This window comes from Cryphonectria parasitica, assembly GCF_011745365.1.
Source record: "Cryphonectria parasitica EP155 unplaced genomic scaffold M406scaffold_3, whole genome shotgun sequence".
NCBI lineage: Eukaryota > Fungi > Ascomycota > Sordariomycetes > Diaporthales > Cryphonectriaceae > Cryphonectria > Cryphonectria parasitica.
This window is the reverse complement of record NW_024468911.1, coordinates 1,711,129-1,727,831: the sequence shown is the minus strand read 5'-3', so window position 1 is coordinate 1,727,831 and position 16,703 is coordinate 1,711,129. Positions and strand designations below refer to the sequence as shown.

General features: G+C 49.3%; 7 protein-coding genes across 7 annotated transcripts; 2 read left to right on the top strand and 5 right to left on the bottom strand.

The window, feature by feature from the left end:
- Nucleotides 1-439: 439 nt before the first annotated feature.
- M406DRAFT_252188 (acetamidase) lies at nucleotides 440-2,242 on the top strand (the record flags this gene model as incomplete). Its single annotated transcript, XM_040916819.1, has 4 exons — nucleotides 440-724; nucleotides 783-1,851; nucleotides 1,912-2,064; nucleotides 2,133-2,242. 4 exons carry the CDS (start codon nucleotides 440-442, stop codon nucleotides 2,240-2,242), a joined length of 1,617 nt encoding a protein of 538 aa, XP_040778099.1.
- A 254-nt stretch (nucleotides 2,243-2,496) lies between these two features.
- M406DRAFT_55134 (uncharacterized protein) lies at nucleotides 2,497-2,883 on the bottom strand (the record flags this gene model as incomplete). The annotated part of the gene is made up of 1 exon (XM_040924549.1): nucleotides 2,497-2,883. A coding segment is annotated over exon 1 (241 nt), but the record flags the coding sequence as incomplete, so codon positions are not given.
- Nucleotides 2,884-2,938: 55 nt separating this feature from the next.
- On the bottom strand, nucleotides 2,939-4,349 carry M406DRAFT_69299 (uncharacterized protein; the record flags this gene model as incomplete). Its single annotated transcript, XM_040925248.1, has 4 exons — nucleotides 2,939-3,534; nucleotides 3,663-4,004; nucleotides 4,098-4,164; nucleotides 4,347-4,349. 4 exons carry the CDS (start codon nucleotides 4,347-4,349, stop codon nucleotides 2,939-2,941), a joined length of 1,008 nt encoding a protein of 335 aa, XP_040778097.1.
- A 527-nt stretch (nucleotides 4,350-4,876) lies between these two features.
- Nucleotides 4,877-5,701, bottom strand: M406DRAFT_328235 (uncharacterized protein; the record flags this gene model as incomplete). Its single annotated transcript, XM_040920302.1, has 1 exon — nucleotides 4,877-5,701. One exon carries the CDS (start codon nucleotides 5,699-5,701, stop codon nucleotides 4,877-4,879), a length of 825 nt encoding a protein of 274 aa, XP_040778096.1.
- Nucleotides 5,702-8,097: 2,396 nt separating this feature from the next.
- M406DRAFT_252334 (uncharacterized protein) lies at nucleotides 8,098-9,295 on the top strand (the record flags this gene model as incomplete). Its single annotated transcript, XM_040916834.1, has 2 exons — nucleotides 8,098-8,587; nucleotides 8,721-9,295. 2 exons carry the CDS (start codon nucleotides 8,098-8,100, stop codon nucleotides 9,293-9,295), a joined length of 1,065 nt encoding a protein of 354 aa, XP_040778095.1.
- A 1,443-nt stretch (nucleotides 9,296-10,738) lies between these two features.
- M406DRAFT_255018 (uncharacterized protein) lies at nucleotides 10,739-10,894 on the bottom strand (the record flags this gene model as incomplete). The annotated part of the gene is made up of 1 exon (XM_040917005.1): nucleotides 10,739-10,894. A coding segment is annotated over one exon (156 nt), but the record flags the coding sequence as incomplete, so codon positions are not given.
- Nucleotides 10,895-11,642: 748 nt separating this feature from the next.
- M406DRAFT_106463 (uncharacterized protein) lies at nucleotides 11,643-16,703 on the bottom strand (the record flags this gene model as incomplete). Its single annotated transcript, XM_040915199.1, has 7 exons — nucleotides 11,643-11,945; nucleotides 12,018-13,119; nucleotides 13,188-14,162; nucleotides 14,271-14,282; nucleotides 14,398-15,178; nucleotides 15,246-16,497; nucleotides 16,544-16,703. The coding sequence occupies 7 exons, from the start codon at nucleotides 16,701-16,703 to the stop codon at nucleotides 11,734-11,736; spliced, it is 4,494 nt and encodes a 1,497-aa protein (XP_040778093.1). The 3' UTR covers nucleotides 11,643-11,733.

Sequence of the window (16,703 nt, the reverse complement as noted above, 5' to 3'; positions counted from 1 at the left end):
TCTATTTAAAGATGGAATATCATTCATTAGATGCCTAGTGCGGCGGGTTCCTATCTTTACCGTCCAGAAAAGCCACCGCGGGAGCCGATCGGGTCTTATCTTGCCCACATTGCCCTACGTTTTTGCCTAAGAGCCAAACACTGCGGGCATAGACGGCAATAAACAAACTGCCTCTCTATTCCGGTCATCGGCTTGGCCGCAGCGGCACTTTTGTTCGCCTACGCTTTGGCGAGTTCGTAGTCTGCCTTCTACGGCTTAGTACACGATCCTTTGGGGATATCACCCCGACGACCTAGCAATACACAAGCCTCAACCCATCATTAAAACGCAGATATATAAAGACCAAATAGTTGGCCTCGAGAAACAGAATTTCGTCGATTTCCAAATCCTTCACTTTCCAGTTACCAGCATTAAAATGTCTGATACCAACGCCGGAGATATGCAAGAAGGAGGAGCCTCTTGGGAACAAGTTGCTGCAAAAAAGAGGGCAGCACTCTTGGCCTCGATACCCAAGGAATGGGTCATTCCAGGAGATCTGCTGCCTCTGGTGTCCCAGAACGACGTGACGAGCTGGCCCAAAACTTCTGGGTGGTTCACCGAGGAAGAGCTCGCCATCACTGACCTCTCCGCCTCGGAGCTGGTAGCAAGGCTCTCCTCCGGTGCTCTCAAGTCTGTGAATGTTACCAAAGCTTTCTGCAAGAGGGCAGCCGCCGCTCATCAACTGGTATGTTATTTTTACTTGCTTGACTGCGAATCATTATTTCTGAACCTTTTGATCGCAGACAAACTGCCTGTCTGAGACGTGCTTCGACCGGGCTCTGGAGACAGCAACAGCCTGCGATGAGCACCTGGCCCGTACAGGCAAGCCCAAGGGCCCTCTGCATGGTCTCCCTATTTCTCTCAAGGACAACTTCAACCTGAAGGACCTCGATGCAACAGTCGGCTTTGTAAGCCACGTCGGCGATCCCGCGGCCTATGACTCCACACTTGTAACAATGCTAGAAGAAGCAGGCGCCGTGTTCTACGTGAAGACGAACGTGCCCACCGCCATGATGATCGCCGAGAGCGTTAACAACCTCTTCGGCCGGACCGTCAACCCGATCAACAGGCAGCTGACCTCGGGCGGCAGCAGTGGCGGTGAGTCTGCACTGATTGCCTTCAAAGGCAGCTGCCTCGGAATCGGGACAGACATCGGTGGAAGCCTGCGCATTCCTGCGGCCTGCACCGGCATCTTCACCCTGCGGCCCAGCTTTGGCCGCTTTCCCACTCTCAAGTGCCGCAGCGGGATGAGCGGGCAGGAGGCTGTCCAGAGCGTGAATGGGCCCTTGGCGAGGACGCTGGAGGACATCACGCTCGAGGCCAAGACGGTTGTGGACGCCGAGCCGTGGCTTCATGACCCTCGCATGGTGCCGATCCCCTGGCGCGAGGTCAGCCTGCCCAAAAAGCTCAAGATTGCCGTCATGTACAATGATGGCATAGTGACGCCCACGCCCCCCGTCACCCGGGCCTTGAAGAACACAGTGGACAAGCTGCGAGCTTCTGGCCATGAAATTGTGGACTGGGATCCCAAGGACCAGCTCCAGGGACTGAGGCTCTTGGGCCGGATGTTTGTCGCCGACGGGGCCAAGTCGATCAAAAAGGAGCTGGCGCGGTCCGGTGAGCCCATGAGGCCCGAGATGAAGTTCTACGAGGTTGCGACCGAGCTGGGCACGTACGACATGTGGCAGATTCATCTTGAGCGCACTGATCTCCAAAGGCGATACCTGGAGAGGTGGAACGCGGCGGGGATCGACGCAATCCTCTGCCCTACAACGCCTTTTAGCTCGGCAAAGAACGGCCAGTTCAAGCATGGTGCGTGTCTACAAATTACTACCGAGTTCTTTCAATCCTTTCGTGCTAATTCAACATGAGTTCTAGTTGGGTATACCGGTGTTTTCAACGTCCTGGACTACTCGTGCGTATCGTTTCCCACGGGATTGACTGTAGACAAGAGCGTCGATGAGCCTCTCAAAGAGGACTCCTACACACCGCTGAATGACATCTGCAAAGCGGTTCACGCTGAATGTAAGTTTCTCTCATCCATGTTTAAACGTGGGAGTGAAGTGTCGTCTCTGATTCAAAACCCTCTCCAGATGAACCCGATCTTCTCCATGGCATGCCCATTAGTCTTCAGCTCGTAGCCAGGAGGCTGGAAGAGGAAAAGGTGCTGGCTATGACGAAGCAAATCCTATCGATACTCTAGACATAGCGGACGAGGTACTTGAGGAATGGTTGTCAGTGCCCCTCTTGCGCGTTGGGTTTGTGCCAGCCGTCATATAAATTTCCACGTAGAATAGATAGCAGATTACTTAGACAGTCAATGCGTATTTGCTATTGATTCAAGAAACCGTACGTAGCATAAAGCGTGTCTCACCTGCTTGTGTAATCCCAAGGTAACAATATAATCAAGTATAGTCGCTCTTCAGATGCGCATTTAAATTTTCACCCTTGGCCTTTGAAACATGTTTGCGGCATTATGAGAAGATACTATCTTGACTACTGCGCGAATCTTTCCACAAAAATCCTGGAGCTGTCCGTGAGACTGTGAAAGACGTCTCTAATCTAATGCGTGAGTCACTCGGTCCTTGGTCACCCGCACAGCTATCTCGTCCATCACTGGAGACAAAGGCGCTGCTTTCTCCCTTCCCCCTGGGCACCAGTGCCAATGACAAGCTGTCGGTCGTTCCCATGGGCACAAATGGTGTTCCTCCTATCGTGTGTCTCGCGATCTGGAGTTGTTCGTGGTCTCTCTTCTTAGGGGCTTGGTAGAGCCGGAAAAGCTTCCCCAGGAATGGCATAGATACAGCTATGAGGCCCGCCGCACACTCCAATATTGTCAATAGTACAATCCAAAAAACCCGGTCTGTTTGTTTCCCCCAACAGTCACATCCTGTTAGCTCTAGCATCGTACTTGGCTGTGCAGAGCTCTGCAGTCGACAAACAGCCAGCTCTGGAAGGGGCGCTTACACAGAAAGAGTGTAGAAAGCCGGTATACAATGTACTCTATGAGCGCCCATCGAACGATACATGCCAAAACGGCCAGTGCGCCGAACGAGAAGACGCCCATGAGCATGTACTTGTTCCTGGTAGGCAGGTGCGTCCTCCAGATTGCCCAGACGAGCATGAAAGTGAAGGTCGCATCTGTGAAGACCGCGATGGCAGATATCAGGTGGAGTGCCACCACATAGCCGCTGTAGCTGCAGGTGCCCAGACTTCTATCCCAGTGAGCTGCGACGGGTCGGCAGGCGGAAAAGAGCCAGACGAAGAACGTCAAGAGGACTAGGACCGTCGATGCGATTATACCGTACACGACATATCGTTGACGCCGTGTGGTGCAGATTGTTCGTAGGACCGTGATGCCGATGGACGTCTTGATGAAACACTGGACAACGAAATAGCATGCTTCAAACAAAGTCAAGTATTTCAGCGCACCAATTGAGTTGGCAGCGCTAAGGTCTTCCGCCGGGATACCTAAGCCATAACATGAACTGACAACTACCGCTCGGAGTTAGTATCATCTGCAGCCTTCCTTGGGCGTTGCTTTGTTTCATCGCTATCTCTCGAAGGTGGCAGTTTAAGAGGTGATCCTCCTGCTAAGACGTGAGAAGAAGAAATTCACTTACTTGTAAAAGCACAGAGAACACTGAATGAAATCTGCGCAATGACCAAACACCATTGAGTCAGTCCTAGGTTTTTGGAATCGTCGAGTTTCTCACCCTCACCTGTCCAGCAAGTGCCATGATATCGTCCCAGCCCCAAATCCAGGCCTGTCGCCGCCTGCGTGAGCGCAGGTATAATCTGAGGGTAACAAGCACGACACAGACGACCCATGAGACGGTCGTCACGCAGATGAGCACCAGAGGTCGCCCTCGCAGAGGGAGGGGACGTGCGCCCGATACGGTTGTCTGCATCGTGGTGGCCCTGGATGCGTTGAACGCCGTGGTCGCAGCGGATCTGAATCGATGCTCATGACAAGGAAATTCAGCAGCATCAAAACTGTCTGGGTCGCTATAATATGTCATGATGACAAAATTTTTCTCGGCATCCTGATTACTTACCGGCGTCCCACCGTTCCGCAACCAGGTGGCGATAGAATCGCGCGACTCTGGGCCGGGACGGGTGAGACTATACCAAGTGCGGCGGGCGGAATTCCCGATAATTATTATTCAACTTTGAATTGATGACCCTTCGCATCTTGGCCACGCGTCTCTAACGGCATCTATTCGTGCTTCTTCTTAATTCTTTGTCCGGTACTGGCCGTGCTCGGTAACTCTATGCGCAGTCCGCGTAAACCTTCAGGTGATTACCATTTTGTTGACGTATCCGAATTGGCATTCCGAACAAGGACTCAAGTGAGTGCTAACATATCGATTCTGGATGAATATAAGCGCACCGCGGAAATATGTCTTCCCGCTGCAAAAAAAGGCCACTGGCTGTACACAGGCTGGGCATCGTGAATTATATTTGCTTGAAAGCCATTCATTTTAATACGCAAAATGACTCACGTAACGCTTTCAGGTTTCGTAGCCAGATAAAGTATGGAATATTTGCAGTGAAGCTTCCGGTTAAAATATGATGTGTAGGCCCGACTTTCCTCTCGCGAAATCAGGGATCCTTCTCGCCCCAAAAAAAAAAAAAAAAAAAAAAAAAGAAGAAGAAGAAGAAAAGGTTCTCAGCTTTATCATCTCAAGGCTGCAATTACGCCAAGCTAGCAGTCCACTCTCGTCACGGCCAGTGCTAGGATCGACCTTTGCATCGTCCAAGGCAAAAAGTGTCAACCTTGTCGTGTAACGCCCGATACGTCTTGCTCAAGGGAAAAGATGTCTGAGCACCAAGCTTAAGGACCCTGATGAATTGCGCTGATGTTCATACCGAGTTCTTTCCATGCGACCTCCTGTGCTGACAGGAGCAGCTTCTTCACTTCGGTGCACTCTTCTTTCGTCTTGTTTCCGAACTCCCCCACATTTTCACTGACATATGCCTGGAACTCATCGACCCAGACATGGCTCCCATAGCCCCTCAGCACCATGCCCTGTTGTATCGTCAACTGACATCGTTTCGACAGCCTGTCCCATACCTCCTGTGCCCGATCCCTGTAATCCGAGTGCAGGAAGTAAAGAGCGTGCAAGGCCTCGTGAAGGATGGCAGACTGCTCAGAGACGGAGATGAGGTAGCTCGGCACTTCACCGCGTGCTGATAGCCGGCCGAAACAACCGGCCTGGGCGAGGTGGGCTAAGAGACGAGATTCCTCAGTGTTGACGAAAGGACCCCACCATCCCTGGAATGCTGCCTCAAATTTTCCGGCGATACTCTGAGATGCGCCCAACTCTGCAGTCCGCATGGCAACCAGCCAGTCATAGATTGCACTAGTGGGCAAATTGAAGGCCTTGTAATTGGGGCAGAGTCTTCTGGTCTGGGGATTGGCCAGGCTGATGTATGTCCCAACAGCATCCTTGGACTCATAAAATGCTTCTAATCTGGCAAGTGCCTGGTGCTGAGCCTTTGGCGAATGAAACCTGAGAATGATTAATGGTCCAAGCTGCTGGGCTCTGAAGTCTGACAAGACTCCATGCTTTTTGTTCCTGTCATCATAGTGTGGGTTGAAGCTTCCTTTCTGGGGTCCTTTTGCCCTTGAGCCCTTTTGAAGTGGCTTGTTTCCCATTTTCACGAGGAGAAAACGAAGCAGACCCGTAGAAGGTTTGGAGCTGTCAGACATCAAGTTTCGTGCTGTCCCTTCCCTTTTCTGAGCAAAATTCACAGATGCAGGCAGAGGCTGAGAGGAAACAGATTGAAAAAGTATGCTGTATGAAGACGACAACAGCAACTTCTACAGAGCTGCCATTCATCTTTTCATCGCTCCTGCCATTCTAATTCAGTTGCACCTGTCGAAGCTCAGAAGCCCAACCCCTCTCTTATAGGCCCCAAAGCCCTGGATCGAGCTGCCCTCATTTGAGTTGTAACAAAATCAAGCAGATGAAATGTTGTCGTGATGATGTGGTATTTCCAGTTGAACAAGCATACACAATCAGTTTTGCAGGGCTCATCTCACATACCAGACATTGTGAGCAACTTTGAATTTTTAATCAAAAATCATCAACTCACAGAGATGGCGTATATCAACACGGGCCAGGGTTGATGATGATTTGTACAGCCCACAAGACAGTGAGTTGATGACAAGGATCACAATAGCTAGGCGTAAGACACGATGTCTATGTGGGCGATGTGAAACATAACACACATTTCTAAACTTGAGCAGCTGTTACTATAGTCCTGCCCACTGTCATCCTTCGATTGCTACATGCTATAGATGTCTACCTTCAACATGCATACTGGCACTGGGGATTCCGAAACTGTATCTGCATAGTATTGCACAAATATTGCACTCAGAAGTAATCCAACTGCTTCAGAAAACAAGATTTTCGAATTATCAGCTAATTATTCGCCAAACACTACCTTCTAGATGGGCTGCTGCTACCATATTGGCCACGAGAACAGGGAGTAGTGATAGGAAGTTGTTGCTCACAAAAACTTGAACCAATTGCTTGTAATACTTCTTCGAAATCTATCATGCTATACCCATGCCATTCAAAAGAAATTTGACCCACAGATGCAACAAGCAGGTGTTTTGCTGAGCAACTGAGTCTTGAGCAATGCCGGGACATATTGGCAACCTCAATGATTACACATTGTCCGGGGGTAGGTAACTTATTCATCATCATCTACCCCGTATTCCTTTCAATTTATTCAAACGCAGCTGACTTTGAGTGAAGCAAGGTTCCCTCAAGCACTCTTGCATTTTACTCTCCCCCATGAAAGGGGGGGAGGGGAGGGGTTTAATCATACCTTCAACCTAAGTGAATCGAACCCCGTATCTGTGTAGATGTAGTCTGTCGCGAGGAGGCGACCAAAGCCAGCGTGACCTTAGGCTACTCAGCAAACCGAGGGCTCATCACCGAGACGAGAGCAGATGTGCCAGCAGGAGCTAGAATCGTTCCCGGAAGGCTTAGCACAAGCGCGTGATATTTTCATGCACTGGAAGATCTGAAAGGCACTGATTTTGCAGCTATGTACCAAAGCTTACGTTGGAGACATCACAAAGAGTTCTCTGGATAGGGAAGAACTGGCATTACTGGGTATGAAGGAGTTATGCAGCTAATTGCACGCCCGTTGCCATATACTGCGACGAGATTGGTAAAAGTCCCACCGCTTAGTGAGACCATTCAATAGTCCCCCGAGACAGACCTCGGGATGCGGTGGACGAGATACGGTCTTTGTAAGAGACGATAGAAGATTATGTGATCTATCTACTCATAGGTGCAGATGGAGGTGGGTAGCACTTGGAGAGGCATTGAGGGCGCCCAGATGACCGGAGGTGGGGACCGTAGAAAAATCACTTTGAGATTTCCCCCACCTTACCCTCTTGATGGTACAATGTATTATGGTATAGTGGGCAATAAACGGGGTCCTGGTCATGTGGAACCATTGACCACTTGGCAGGCGAGCAGGCGACGTGCGTACTGTACACCAATTATCCACAGATACCTTACGGGTATGACTTTCAAAAGTTACGAAATCATAGTAAGATTGCTCAAGTCAGCACCCAATAATACAACGGTAGCTATCTGGATGAAGTACTTGCTCCTTTCTCTCAACTTGCTACCAATTCGATAAGGCGATGTTACTCGAATCCTACGGAGTCTTTATGTTGATAAAAATTTGTGCCTGAAGCCGCGGACAGAGATTTCATAATATAGCTCTGCGTTGAATATCCACAGACATTTGTCCCATGTCTTATAGAGGAGTTGAAGGAATGGATACCTGGCACATGCATCCAGCAACAGACCCACACCCAGCACGCAAACATCTTCATACAGTCAATGCCAAGTCTTTGACAGACGACTCTGATATAAAACGTGTATCCTTACCTGCGCAAGGCGAGAGAGCTGCCCTGAAAAATTGCCTGACTTCTCCGCAAATTTCTTATCGGTGTCCGTCAGCATCTCAAGAAACTCCCCACCTCTGCCCCCAGCAAGTCACAACATGGCGGCCACAGCCAAGATGGCGGTTGAGAAGCTTCCAGCCGTTCCTGCAGAAATCACAGCAGAGTGGCTTGGGTCGAAGCTGGGACATAAGGTCAAGTCCATCGATCATACAAAGGCCATATGGGGTACGGCTAGCAAGCTCTTCTACACCATCACGTACGAGAATGAGGATGAAGCCGGCGGGAGACCCACGCAGATCTGCATCAAGGGCGTGTTTGACCCAGCTACGATCGCTGCACAGCCGTGGACAGTCAGCCTGGCCCAGCGCGAGGCGGACTTTTTCTCCAAAGTGGCACCCCAGGTCAAGAATATGATATTTCCCAAGGGCTGGTGGAGCGGCACCGACGAGAAGCAAGGCATTGCGATTATGGCAGACCTGACCCAGGAGGGCTGTACCTTTGCTGCCGAGGTGGCCTCGTTCCCCGTCGAACAGGTCAAGAACGGTGTCGAGCAGCTGGCCGGACTCCATGCTCAGTATTGGGGCCAGAGCCAGGAAGATCACCCGTGTAAGCAAATCGGATCTCGTGTGTTAACACTTGGTGAAAACTGTGGCATTCGCTTTTAGCTTTTCTCTTCCTTCGTTTCTTCCCCTCCCTCCGTCCATTGAACTTCTACCACGTTGTACTTACCCAGCAACAGGGATCTGGAACAACTACGACCCCGCCATGAAGTTCATGTGCACGCCGTGGGACGAGATCGTGCGCCAGCCGGGCCGACCTCAGCTGCCCGAGTATCTGATGGACGGCACGCGATGCAACGAAGCGCTGGATCGCTATTACGCGGAGCGCAACCCCAAGTTCCGCACCCTGCTGCACGGCGACACGCACGTCGGCAACATCTACCTTACGGCCGACAAGCGCATCGGCTTCCTGGACTGGTCAGCATTCCACTTCGGCTCCTGTTTCCACGATATCGTCTACCATATGACTTCGATGCTGACCATCGAGGACCGCCGCGCCCACGAGATGGAAATTCTTGACCACTATCTCACCGCGCTGCACCGGTTTGGCGGGCCCAACCTCGATCGCCACAACGATCCCGATGTCATGACCGAATACAAGCGCTCCTTCATGACCAATGTCATCTGGCTGATTTGCCCAGACGGCCTGCAGTCCAAGGAACGCGTCGACTGCCTGTGCGCGCGTACCGTTGCTACCTGCGATGACCACAAGGTTATTGATGTCATTCTGAATCAGCCAAAGCCAGCTGCTTGAGAAGGCCCTTTTCTTCGTGCAGGATATTTAGCGTCAGAATAGCCATGGATGTTTGTGTATTGAATAATCTACTTCTGGCCTATCACTTTATGCCCCGGTGAACCCAAGACTACCATAGCTCATCTAATGATTCAAGACAAGACTGGATCCATTTCCTTCGTTTGCATCAAAGGAATACTACCATCACCATTCCGAAATACCTATGCCAGTTTGCTGCTCGACAGGAAGCTCTAGATCAGAACAATGATGCTGTCATAAATACCTATACGAGACTGCAACATCGCAGTGTCAAACTTTGGTGTCTCTCGGCCACGCTTACAGTGGGTTCCGGGAGTAATAGCCATTTGCTAAGGTATCGCTTATGATTCAAATCTTGAAGTCAAGTCGCTATATCTGATCAAGTTTCCCAAGGATTCTCCACTTGTGAGTCCTCTTGGGAGTACGACTTGACAAATTGCAAACTGCTAGCCAATACGATGTAACAAGCCCTCCATTGAGTAAACACCCGGGCATTTTTTGTTCCTCAGCAAGAGGAAAGGATAGAACATTGTTCAATTCCAGAGCTAAGTTTGTAGATGGTCATCTATTTCTCGCATAATGAGGAGCCGTAAGATTGGCTTTTTCACTCATGCTAACAGGCACGTTGTGAATTCTGTTTATTGGCCTTCGGTCTCAAGTTAAGCGTGATTGCTTTCGAGGGGTGAAATACAGAGTTTAGGAAGTTATATACATCTTAATATAGCACAAAGGAGTTCGCCGTATTATATTTCGTAGGCGAAAAAGGAAGAGTTCCCTGGTCAAGCTGGAGCCTCTCAATATGCACTTCTATATAAACCCTCCAAACCAGGCCACACCTCAACGAATCAAATGACAGATTTCTACAATGATGCAGCAGGGGGGTCAAGACGGGAACCAGAACACGAGGATGTTAAGAAAGCTAGAAACAGATAACCTGGGCTGTCATCTGGTGCTTCATTCACATATGCCTCCTCGTTCAGGATACACATAGGCTCTTTTCAACTGTGGCGTAGTCAAGCTGGTACAAGGCGAAGTCTCTTCACGTCCTCTCAACTTTTTAGTTTCCTGACAAGTTTGGATTATGCAGATTGAAACTACCCCAACCTAGTGCTTAAAGCGTACGATGAATACGACATGCCAAATGGCATGGCTTCGGAGGGCAAGTTGATGTACTGAAGCTCCCCAGCACGCGATTATTCTCATTCTCATTCCGAAAGCTACTTCTCACGGGTAAGCCAGCTAGATGAAAGAGCTATTCGATTCGGCCTCCATGACCCACAAGCCTGATCCCGCGGGCTGTTTCCCCCCTTAAAATGGAAGCCGGGGTCAGCCTCCTCGAACAACTTGGCCCACTCGCCCATTTCGCGATCCCCTGAAGTTGAACAACACGTTCGTATTCGTAATTCCGGCTCGTAAGATACCTTCCTATTGCTCTAGGACCTCATCTGGTGCTACCGTGACAACAGCATCGAGGACGATCTTGACGCCAGGCTTGAGCACCGGGATGAGATTCCGCAAGATGCGCACAGTATATGTATCGGACCAATTGTGAAAGATGGCGCAGAAGAAGTAGACATCGGCATCATTCAGGGGCTCGAGGCCAGGCCGGCGTTCGTACCGAAGTAGCCTGGGCCAGCAGTATGCAATGTGACATAACTATGGTTTGTAGCGTAGATTTGCAGTCGTTGTGGCCACGCGAGTAGCTAAAGACTTATCAAGTTGCTCAGGCGGGTTTGATCTGAATAGCCATCGGAATAGCCTACAGGCGATTGGCACTACGTTAAGGTAAGATGCAAGGAACTTTTGTGTGTGAAACAAGGCGGTTGGTTCTGTTTTCCTACATGTGGATCTCAGCCCCCTCCTGTGCCCCTCGCCTCGGTCACCATTACCAGGTGTGGATCGTCTGGCAAGGCGGTTTAATGGCACCAGGCTACAATGGTATACTCATCGTACGCTGAAATAGGTTCTTTAGCGCCTTTGTCTCCTTGCTTCCTTACGTGCAAAATACAGAAGGGATGTTGGGTCACGTGCTGACATAAAGGGACCGTGAAGGACCTCACCCGAATTGATATCAAAATGGCAGTTCGTAGCTGGTCATGTATACAACCTGAATCAGTACTGCTTCCTGCATGCATAAGGAAAGTACCTATATACTCGTTCAGTTCGCATATGGTTTCAGACTGTATGGCAAGCCATGTAAGTCCCTTATTTTGTATATCATGGACTGGATGCCGGGCGTAAGCGAAGTTTGAGCTTCGGCGGGCGCGGAGCATATGGTCAAACTAGGATTGCTCGAAAATCATACGATAAAATCACCAGAAAGTGTATTGGGGACAGGACAATATGAATAGTCTCTATTTTGCTTCTCATAATGCTGATCCAGTTGATTAAAAAAGAAATGCCCGCGGGACTCCAAGCGCTTAAACCATTCCCGCTGGTGTCTGGTTGCGTGACTGATCAGCTGTTTCCTTTGAAGTAGCATGGTCCTGCTGTTTGCTGCCATTATGTAAGAACTTCAACAACCTTGGTTGGAACGTAACAATGGAGGAACGCGCCGTAGTTCCTTGAGCACCCTCCACGCTTTCGGTCTCTTCATGCTTCGTGGAAGGTGGTGACCGAGACCACTTCGATCCTAGCAATTTTCCAAATTAGTCTGGCGTGCTCCTATTGGGAAGTGTGACTTATGAGCGATTGTAATGCTTACTGAAGAAGAGATATAGATCTTGAGCAGTGAGCACGAAGCACAGTGTCAACCAAGAGATGATGAACAGGAGCACAAGTATCGCGCCAAAGACGAGACGAAAGGTGTAACGTATTACGACCTTCCCGGAGAGCGCCCCATGTCCCTGAAGACTCACCGAGTATGAAATACCACGGGCGAGAGGCTTCAGGACTGAATCTGCGAGCTTGTCCAAAGATTTCCCATCCATCTTGTCATCATATTCCAGGAAACTGTTCTTCCATATCTTCAGGATAGGTACAATGTTGATAACGACAACAATCATCATGCCGGTGACGGTGAGAGCAGCGAAGGAGAATTTGGCCAGTGACGCAATCAGTGGGTGGCTCGGAGCTCCGTTCATGCTGTAAAATCCCTCTGCGAATGAAAGAGGCGCGAAAACAATGGTAATATAAGTGAACCATCGAATGTTCCTCTCAGAATGTGAATTCCTTTCAATGCGCCGCTTCTCCTTTTTGTGCTCGAGTCGTTTCTGCAGCTTCAATACTTCTTCTCTCTGTTTTCGAAGGTGACTGTGATCTTGTCCGATCAACCTTTGCAGTTCTCGGATTCTTTTCCGGTATTTTCTCTCGTCGTTGAGTGTCCATCGGGGCTTCTCTTGGCCACGGTCCTTTTCCCTGTTGTTCCATCTCTCAAGACTCTCCAGTGTGGATGTCAAATCGTTTTCGACTTTCTCGAGTATATCCACGTCGTGAAGTCTGAGTACATGTGAGGGAAGCTTTGTCTTTTCGGTCGGTATCCGGAAGCCTGTGTTCTCGTTGGCCTGAGAGATCTTCTCCATCTTGTTCAAGATGTCGTCAGTGCTCGTGAGGAACTTGTCCAATATTCGATGAAGCAGAAGAATTTCAAGGATTTTTCTTTGCCACCATTCCTTGAAATTGTCTCTACTCTTCTCATAGGAGTCGAAAATATCGTCCCGCAAAAATTCCGACGTCGGATCCTGAACCATTCCATCACAAGACTTAGACTCGATGAAGTGACAGGTCCAATGACGGTCAACAAGGTCACCGTGAAATCGATAACTCATTGAAGCGCGGCATAGACTCGTGGGAAGGTGTTCTTCGCACTGAAATAACAAGCCGTGTTAACTTCTCATCGAAAATCGTAAGGTGGCAGGCAACATTAATAACATACTAGCAAGTGGAAATTGAGATGCACCTCGGTCTGCCATGTATTCAGAGCAAATGTCGTATCATCCCAAACAATTGCCTCGTCCTGTAAGTGGCGATCAAAGAAAACTACCATTGCCTGCTTCTCTAATTCCGGAGCAGTCGCAGCCTGGCAAAGTGATTTCGCCACAGAGTTGGCATTGTGCAGCCAGATAAACCTCTTTTTGGAGCTTCGTGCTGTTCGAGGTGATCCGAGTATTTCTTCTAGCCGTTGGTTGGTGCAATGTTGGACAGGGGACTCGTCCCATGGTTCTCGATTAAGCTTGCGTGGCTTGCCATACTGTTTCTGTTTCTTCGCATCGGTTATCCATGTGTTGATATCTGCGGCTTCTCTTTGCTCGACGTCTTCGAAATTGACTTTCAGGCCTGATAGGAACTCCGGGTAATTTAGCAGCCATTCCTCGTCGATTGAGCAAATGTTACTCGTATCGATCAAGTTGTTGAACGGCATTGACTCCTTCAACACGCTGTTGATCCAATTGCGCTGAAGTTCTTTCTGTATTTTTGGCCGCTCGGCAAAGTATGACGAGAAACCTTGATCATGTTGAAGGACATCGGATATTTCGCTGTCCTGCTCTCTACCAGCTGATTTCTTCATACCTGGTTCCAGCCCAAGACGCTCAGCATAGATAAGCAGAACGTATAGGATTTCAAAGCTGGCATGATAGTAGGGATCTCTATCCTCCACAGCGTCAAAAAGTACCGGTTGTCGAGTTTGCTCGCCTAGCTGCCCGCCAAGGAAGCCATTGTGGCCGAAGAATCTTAGTAGCGTGTCAACCGAGTCCCGTTGCGCATCAGTTGGCTTCTTGCTGTTAAGAGATTTGTCTTGGCTGCCCATCATAATGCTCAAAGCATATCGCATGATACTGAGCCATTTGGAGCTGTATTCCTCATTGTCAGGATGGTATGGCTGAGAATTGACTGTGTCATCCCATAGTTGCTGGAAAGAGTCATCGAGCGAGGGGATATTTTTTTTAGTCAGTTCATGGACTAGTATCGTGTCACGATTGTGAAGCAGAAACCGTGTCTCTCTTGGTGATCGACTCACGGCCAGCATACGCTAGCGATCTTGAATTAGCACGCAGTGACCTTTTGATCATGTCTCTGAAGGGATTCAGATACTCGTATGAGTACCGTGGTACTCAGTTTGCCTGTTTGTAGAAAAGTCAACTCACCTTGCCCAAGACATCATTCATGATCGTAAAGCGCTGCAATATGCCTCGGAGGACGTCGCTTGGAGCGAGCCGCTTCTGAATGAGATAAAAGCGCTCGTAGAGTTCCTCAAATGTTTTCTCAGAGGACCTTTCCGGGTCAGCAGATAGTGATATCTTGCGAAAGTCTTCTTTCTGTCCAACTAGATCAAGAAATCTGTTCATTTTTTTGTTCTCCTCTGACACTGTTTCGCGTCGCTGCTTGTCGCGTTTTCCAGTGACTGTTCTGAAGAATGGAAGCTGTGAGTACATTTTCCTTTTATCCATGGCTTGGAGCGCCTTCCAAATCCAGAGATTGTCCTCAAGTCGAAATTTGTTGACTCCGTCTTCTTTATTGTGAGGCCATGCGAATCTAGCTCTTGGATCCAGCCTCTCAAGGGTGTGCAGCCAAGATACGAACAGCTTGGTCAACAGTGATTCGACTTCTTTGGGTGGATTATCGTTGCAAAAGGTACTGATATACTCAGTGATCTTCAGAATCTGGAATGCTGTATCCGTTACAGCATTGTCGGGTTGCCATGTAGTACTGTCCAAGGGCATTTCGCAACCCGTGACCCAGTAATTCGCCGCGAAGCAGCCAGAATTACAGTGTCTCTCGCCTGGATGCTCAAACAAGTGCTCAAGCCACCTGATATGTCCGTCGCAAGTGTCTTTGATTCTAGCCCGAAGTTGAGAAATGTATTCCTCGTTCCCGCCGTACTTTTTCAGTCGATCTTCGATGTGGATTAGGAAAGTAAAAGAGTAGCTGAAGATATATCTAACTGTCAGTATCCCTTTCAACTAAATCTGTGCCATGGTTGCTTGAAACTTACAAGCTTGCTGATGTAGAAATGCGATGACCTGACATGTCTCCACAGGTCAAAGCCACAAGTGATGGTGTGTCATGCGCGTCAGAGGTGTTCTGCCCTTCCGACAGAGTAAGGGCTGGGCTTGGCGAGAAGGGTATAGCACAGACGGATAGAATATGTTCCAAATGTCGCCACGTCAAGTATCCAATCTTCCCGATCCGTTCTGCCCATGTCGGCTCTGTGTGACTCCCACCAGGGCTTGTCGATCTCGGTTCGGCCTGTGAACAGGTTTCCATATTGCTCCGTGCCACGATTGTGCTTTTCTCTTGACTTGTCTGATCTTTGTCCTGCGTAGCCGGTGCGAGATTATGCAAGTCCAAGACATCCTTGAACAGACCTGGGTCCATTGTCTTCTTGTAACCTTCGCGAGTTTCCTCCTCGAGAAATTGGTTGACATCGACTTGTTCGGCGGGTATCATGGAATCTTTCCAACAAAATGGTTTTTTCTTGGGATGATAACTTAGTTTGTATGCAAGAACAATCTCCCTGATATGACTGTTGCCGTCACCGCCCGCAGCGGATAGGGTTTGCAGATTATAGTATCCATGTTCATCCAGTTTTGCTCTCTTGCCATCGACGAACACATTGAGCACGGCTGCTACCTGGTATTCCATGCTCTCTTTTACTGTCACACGGCCGTACTGATGAGGTCCTGATCCGTGGACGTTGGAGGAGTCGTCAGAATTGTAGCGCAAGTAGTCGAGGTCTCTTATGTACGGTTTGCCATCGATACGAAGCTCCCAAAGATCCTTCAAGCCAGAGGTGAGATTCTTAAAAAGCAGTTGATGTAGAACAACCCCATCTCGTACCATATACTGGAAAATGATCTTCATCCCATTCGTCTGCCATTCGTAGCGTGGCCATTTCCAGTTAACCCATTTGACGCTCCTGCTTTCCGGAGCAGGCCATACATCAAAATCCAGGGTAATGCCAAACGAGTAGATATTAGTTGGCGCGAATGAGAGTTTCTCGAGTTCAGCAGCTCGCGAAACGACGAGGTATGGCTGGCTGACGTCTTTGTGGTCCATGGAGAAAATGCCAGATTTGCCCGCGCCTAAGAACCGGGTGATCTGTACGATGTCTCCCGAGCGCGAGACGCTCGCCGTGGTTCCGTCCTGACCGAAAGAAGCGTGGTTTGAAAAGCCTTTTTCTGGCGGTACGGGCCATATGCCACAGCAATTCTCAAGGTCTTCCAGCGAGGGGGGCTTCCTGGTCGCTTTGGAGAATTGTAAGTTAGACGCCTCTTGATTTGATAGGTGTACTTGGAGTGAAGTTACCAGAAACGCGTAGAAATTCCTGAAATGCAGGATCATCCTCAGGAGGCAAGTCTCCCCACATCCATTTAGAGCTATCATTTTCTGTGCCATCGTTGGATTGGATACCTTCCATCTCACTCAACGATGCATCCGGTTCTTCAGCCAT